The following is a 6,781-nucleotide window of genomic DNA, read 5'->3' on the forward strand; positions in this document are numbered from 1 at the left end:
TTTGATGGGACATGTCATGTTCAAAGTTTTTCGAAACGGGCAGTACAGCTTTATATACTGAGACAATAACAAAGATTATCTTCTCCCAACATGGACGTGGCGGTCCTGCTGTCTCCTTACGAATGCTCTCTCCGCTCACTTCCTCGACCTCCTATCTGCTCCTTTTTCTGGAATCACAGAGACATGGAGACAAAACACGCTCTGCGTAGCCTTGATTATCTGATTTTATTATTCCATGGTAATCTACTGATTCTAAGGGTCTGGTTTAGGATAATTTGTTCGGACTCTCTGACCCAGAGACTTCTAGAAAACCATTATCATGTTTATGTAAACGTGAAGCTCATGACGCTCAAGACATGGAGCTTAAATTAAAACAGCTTGGTTCTATAATTTCAGTAAAATTTGTTTTTTAAAGGACTGTTACGACCCGTCTAGGTCCAGGCAATAACATGAGTGAGGCACTCCCGGTCCTCCAGCTGGAACCAGTCACGTCGGGGCGGTGTATCCACGCACCAATTAGAGCAGGCAGGGCCCTGGCACAGCTGAATTAACATAAAAAGATACATCACCTGCACAAAACAAAACTCATAAACATGCAGGTTCATAACAGGACTCAAAACCAGACAAATGAAAAGTTTTCATAAAACAATATCATTACCAAATCTTTGTTTGCTGTTTGTTAGGGTTAAACATTTAGATTTTTGATTTAAATTATTAAATAAAGCTGTTTTTGTTAACAATTATTTTATTTATACACAATGCAGTTGTGCTCATAATGAGTTGGCATAAAAGTAAACTTTACCAAAAACATAATCTCGTTAATGGTGGAACCAAATTGATCAAGTTTCTTTATGGTCTGTTACCCAGATGAGGAATTTGGTTCGACATACTGGAAAAATAAAACGCACAAAGACCAACAAGTCTAACTGGATGGTTTGGTAATGCCCTGGTCATTTATAGAAATCTGGGCAGCTGAACATACTGTCTAAATATTTAAATTCTGAGACGTCACAAAACAGGTGCAGTTAACGATGGCTCTCCAACAGTTTGTGCGCTGTTTCATTGTGGTGATCATTTTCTTATGCAAAGGTGAGAAAAAAAGTTTTCTTTTGATATTTTCTTATTACTGAGGTTTTATCTGGGGTGGAAGAAGCAATTAGAGATGCAAATGTTGACTATTCTAAACCAAATGTTGCACCTGGATACAAGGAAAGAAAGAGTAACTGTATATATCAGTTTATTTTGATATATGAGTAAATTGTGAGAATATTTGTGAATTATTTGATCAGGAACAACAAGGTAAAAGTTTGATGTCAAAGATAACAGAGGTGACGTTGAGTTGGTGTTTGTCTCTAAAAGTTACAGATGTTGTTACATACTATTATTCCGTCAACTCAAATTTCTGTGTTTTCTTGTGTCCTGTCTGTGACCCAGCATTTTTGTCTCATTTTGTATTTTCTTTTCTTATTATAAAATGAGATTATTGTTAAGTTCTAGTATTATTATTATTATTAGTTTGTCTTACTAGTGTTTTAGTCTCTTGTAAGTTTTTTGCCTTTATTTCCTGTTCCTTCGTTTTTCTATCAGCCATAATGGGCTCGCTTTTTCTTTAAACCTCAATTGTTTTGTCCACGTCAGCATTTTGGTCCACTGTACAAACACACCAGCCCACCCGGCCGTGACATAAAGATTAACAAACAGGTTCATATTTAAATATTTCAATAACAGTGGGCAATAAAATCTTGCTTTTAGAGTGTGATCATTTCTTCATCTTACATATATTTGCACTCAACTGGTTTAACTCTGTGTAGTTTCTCAGTCATCCAGGTCATGGTAGTCTAAGGAGCTTCAAGTTCATTAAAGACATTTCACCTCTCTCAGATGAGAGGAGGTGAAACATTCACCTTTTTTCAAGCTTCTTAAAAAGGTTATTCGCTGGATTCCTACCCTGCTGATCTGAATGATCACCTGAAGATGAGAAAACAGACATTTGTACAAGTTCTTTTACAGGTTTTAAGCTTGGTTTTAACCTTTCTGTCCTTCTGTCAGCTGTACAGTAATGAGAACATATACACAGTAATCTCCACATTTGTTGCAGTGACAGAGTGTAATGACCTTTGGTTTTTCTTTAAACTGAAATTATTATGTGCTGTAAAATCTTCCAGTCTCCTGAGACAGAGGAGGAATTATCTGTGCATCACATCTCCCAGCAGAGCATTGCACTAATCAGTGTTATCTGTCATCTGTGAGTGATAAAGCGGTGACTCGTCTGTGTACTCGCTGTTTAACTGTGCTCTTTTCTTTTCTCAGCATGTAGCAGCAGGGCTGTGAACAGTAGCAGCATTACAGGAGGTCATGATGCAGCAGCAGGAAGCTGGCCCTCATATGCTGCTGTAGTTATAGTTGGATTTCAGTTTGGTGCGTCCTTAATCAACGAGCAGTGGGTGCTGACAGCTGCATCTTTCATTCCTCTGTGAGTCATTTTTGTTGAAGAATATGTTGAGGATGATGATCTGTAATATTTATATGCACTAAATGAATATCAGAGTTTTTAAATACTTTCTAGTATTTTAAGTGATGTCAATTCTTTTAACATTTAAAGACAACAGCAAATTAAAGTACTGAACTGCAAAGTACAAAGTTGTCTGCAGAACAATGAAAACAGATGTCACATTAATTTAATTTAAAACTATAAAGTAACTTCATTGTATTCTATGAGTATTTACTCATTTATGTAACGTGCCAGCAGGACCACTTTAACCTCTGCACACACTCAAAGAAATTCAACACATAAAAGTAAAAAGAAAAAGGAAACTCATGACATTGCATTGTCCTGTGACAGATCATTATAAGGTGCCATTTAAAAATAACTTTTTGTGTCCGTATGTGTGAAGTGACACATTGACACGGTGGGATCCAACAGTCTATTTGGGAGGCTACAGCCTGTCAGGTAAAAACCCAAATGAAGTGAATCGGACTCTGGAGAAGATTATCTGCCATCCTGAATTCGACTTTAAAACTCTCAAGAACGACATTTGTCTTCTGAAGCTGTCGGCTCCTGTGAATTTCACAGACTACATTCAGCCGACCTGCTTAGCCTCAGAAAACAGCACTTACAACAATGAGACCAGCAGCTGGGTCATCGGTTTGGGTTATAATAGTAAGTTGTAAAACATTTATTTTCGGTTACAGCATTGTGTTGGTGTTTCTGGGGCCTAATATTTAAATTCTCTCCAATCAGATGATGGTACATTCACCAAAACCCTGCAGGAGGCCAAAGTACCAATCATGGGAAACAATGAGTGCAAAGAAATCTTTCAAGGGAGCTATCCCAAGATCACAGAGAACATGATCTGTGCTGGAGACAAGGATTCATGCCTGGTGACTACAACCTTTTTTAATAAAACATTTATAATTCACTGTGATAATCTATTGAGTTTAATCAAACTTTGGTTTTACCAAAGGTTAATGATTTTTAAATCCAACACATTTTAAAAGAAACAGAAATTGAGCCCCTTGCTGCAACAGGTTAGACACTTTGTATGTATGGACATGTCATCCTGGAGGAGCTGGGTTACTTTTGAAAGCTGAACGGGCTGCAGGTTACGTCTCATGCTGCCAGCAGTGACAAGGATATTCACAAAAAGTTCAACTAGGGGAAAATCAGTCAGGAGGCACAAGAAGAGATGGGTCTGTGGCCACTACCTGAGAAATCATTACCTTGTGCGGTTGTCTTCTTGCCGCTTCTGCAGTGCACCTGTCGTCACATTGATGGGCTCCAAAGCAGCTGAAATGGATTCACAGTGGTTCATGTTTGCTAATGGGACAAAGTGACATTTACTGTGTGTCATACTGTGGGGATCAAGCATTACCCAACACAAATCATTGTTTAGTAGGTGGATGTTGCTGATGGTTGACCTCTAAGAGTCTGTCATATCTGTCCTAATAACGTTCATCAATGTCTTCCCACAGTTTACTTATGGAGCACCACTCATGACCAAAAGCAGATCAGTCTGGCTCCAGAGTGGAGTTCTGAGTGTCAGTGCATGTGGTGCAGTTCCTTCAGTGTTCACTCGTGTGTCCCAGTACCAGAAATGGATCAACGACACAGTTACAGGGACACCACCAGGCTTTGTTACCTTCACCTCCCCAGATGGTTCATCACCACCCACGACTGCCCCCAATGTGTGACGGTGTGTTGCAGTGGCGAAAACCTGAACCGCCTCACTCTGTGTTCTCGTTGTGTTGCTCCATGTGTTTGCTGGAACTGTTGGAAAGCATATCAACACATTTACTCAGGTTCAAGTACAAACATGAAGTACTTTACCTGACATGTTACTTTACAACTTTAAGAACCTTTTATTCCACTGTATTTAGGGACATCAGGGTTTTTTTAACAACTTGATTATTTTTACTTGTTTTTTTTCACTGTCTGTATTTGGTATAATTTCCTTAAACTACTTTAATGACCCAATGAATTGTCATTAAAAGATCAAAGCCCTCTTACTTACTTAATTCTTAGAGGTGAAATGTTAAGATGTCATTTTCACACATGGATTTAATTCTGTTGTTTTCTCAAAATCATATGCAAATTAATTAAAATCCTTTCAAATTGTCTTTTGTAATGATTTTTCCACATAGTTAAATATATATATTCTTGGGTTTTACTTGATTTTTCACACTTGAAAACAGTAGAACCAGCAGGAAATGCTTCACACGTCATTAACATGTGAAGTTAGGATAAACGAGTTCTTTCTAATGGCCAGCATCTGGAGACTCATACTATACTGGGGACACTGGGAAGAAGATACTGCTGATGATTTAGTCTGTGACCTGACAAGTTTATGGTTTATATATCTCAGCGTCTTGTTATTTTGATGATGTTATTTTGTAAGACATGATCCCTTGAAGAGTCAGAAAGGATACATTTTACCTGGTAAATACATTTTACCTGGTGATGTGTATAAGCAGGCTCAGTGCCATTTGGTGACTTTCAGCACCTGCTTTTGATGCGATTTGGAGGTCCAGAGATAATTTTCTCAAATTTGCAGCAACTGCCAAAGAGAGCGCCAATACATTAGAAGATTACCAAATCAACCACATCCACTTTTGACCAAACATCAGCAAAAAAATAAAGCAATGCAGCAAAGTTTTTTTTTTTTTATATGCAGTTTAATCAAAACAAAAACAAACCACAAACATTAACTTACTAAATTGTTTCTTTGCTATAATAAAACTCACATTGATAAAGACTGCCATGTGCAGTTTAATCATGCTACAATGTCACAAAATACCATGTTCAAACACTTATTGACTGGAAACGTCTACACTGGATTCCTGGATCCCTCTATAATGAAGCTTATGCATTATTTTAATAAAGATCGATTATCCTCTATCTGCCTGCTTTCCTGGGTATTTGGCAGCTAGTCAGTCTTTCAATCACTGTCAATCTCAATGCTAACATTTAGGGCTACGGCTATTGATTATTTTAGTAATCGCCTAACCAATCAATTACCCCATTGATTTATCAAGTAATCAGATAAGAAACACTTTTGTCTTATTAATTTGCATCAATAAATATTGGAAAGAGAAAAACACATGTTTTCAAATGAATTGTTCATTGGTTTCCATAACAAACTGCCTTAGCACTGTCCCCAACAAGATCAAGATGCTGATAAGATAAGATAAGATAAGATAAGATAAGATAACCTTTATTAGTCCCACATGTGGGAAATTTGTTTTGTCACAGCAGGAAGTGGACAGTGCAAAAGTTATGAAGCAAAAATTAGAATAAAATAAAATAAGAATAAATACAGTACACAACTGTACAGAATAGAATAAAATAAAATACTATATACAGTAGAATAAAATAGAATAAAATATACAATAAGATAAAAATAGAATACAAATGCTATATACAACTGAGTAAAAATACAACGATGCCAGAAAAGATTATTGCACATTAGTGTTATTGCACATGTGTGGATGTGTATGTTTGATCAGTTGAAGTCTTTGTTGTGAAGTCTGACAGCAGTGGGGAGGAAAGACTTGCGAAATCTCTCCGTCCCACACCGTGGGTGCCGCAGTCTCCCACTGAAGGAGCTGCTCAGTGCTGTCACAGTCTCATGCATGGGTGGGAGATGTTGTCCAACAGGGATGACAGCTTAGCCGCCATTCTCCTGTCACTCACCACCTCCACTGGGTCCAGAGGGCATCCTAGAACAGAGCTGGCCCTTCGGATCAGCCTGTTCAGTCTCTTCCTGTCCCCAGCAGAGATGTTGCCGCCCCAGCAGACCACACCATAAAAGATGGCTGAGGCCACCACAGAGTCATAGAAGGTCTTCAGGAGTGAGAAGGATGAGGGGACACTTCAGCACTGCACCCAAGCTGACAAAAAGTCAGAGCACTGTTGAGCCAAACATGCATTTAACGTTAAAAAGTAATGAGATAACTTATTTAAAGAGTTTGAGTCAAGTTTCAGAGCTCATCACAGTACAGAAACTTTATGAACAATTAAGTTCGTTCGGAAACAGAAAACAAATGTATGGCAACAAAACTTTCTCCTTTTTGTTTTTGCCTCTCTGCATCAAAAAGCTTGCTTACTGCCTACACGTGTCATTTTTTGACAGAATCTTGGAGAATTTTAAAGGGATAATTTGAAGATAATTGATCAACAGACGGTTGTGTAATAAGGAGCTTAAATACTGAATAGCAAAACCAGAGTTCGTTGGTTCATTTCAGTCCGTAGCAAAACATTTATATTACATCATAATAACGCATG

The 6,781-nt window shown here is 37.9% G+C and overlaps 1 protein-coding gene across 1 annotated transcript; it reads left to right on the forward strand.

Moving 5' to 3' along the window:
- Nucleotides 1-930: 930 nt before the first annotated feature.
- Nucleotides 931-4,617, forward strand: LOC109201539 (serine protease 48-like). The gene is made up of 5 exons (XM_019357279.2): nucleotides 931-1,089; nucleotides 2,311-2,473; nucleotides 2,895-3,160; nucleotides 3,242-3,381; nucleotides 3,973-4,617. Exons 1-5 carry the CDS (start codon nucleotides 1,032-1,034, stop codon nucleotides 4,189-4,191), a joined length of 846 nt encoding a protein of 281 aa, XP_019212824.1. The 5' UTR covers nucleotides 931-1,031; the 3' UTR covers nucleotides 4,192-4,617.
- Nucleotides 4,618-6,781: the final 2,164 nt, after the last annotated feature.

The sequence above is a fragment of the Oreochromis niloticus genome, linkage group LG3 (genome assembly GCF_001858045.2).
Source record: "Oreochromis niloticus isolate F11D_XX linkage group LG3, O_niloticus_UMD_NMBU, whole genome shotgun sequence".
Taxonomy (NCBI): Eukaryota; Metazoa; Chordata; class Actinopteri; order Cichliformes; family Cichlidae; genus Oreochromis; species Oreochromis niloticus.

Bases quoted from the DNA above. Each gene is read 5' to 3' on its own strand.
- LOC109201539 (XM_019357279.2), top strand. From the start codon at position 1,032: ATGGCTCTCCAACAGTTTGTGCGCTGTTTCATTGTGGTGATCATTTTC. The intron at 3,161-3,241 runs GTAAGTTGTAAA...CTCTCCAATCAG, and splicing joins CATCGGTTTGGGTTATAATA to ATGATGGTACATTCACCAAA. The intron at 3,382-3,972 runs GTGACTACAACC...GTCTTCCCACAG, and splicing joins GAGACAAGGATTCATGCCTG to TTTACTTATGGAGCACCACT.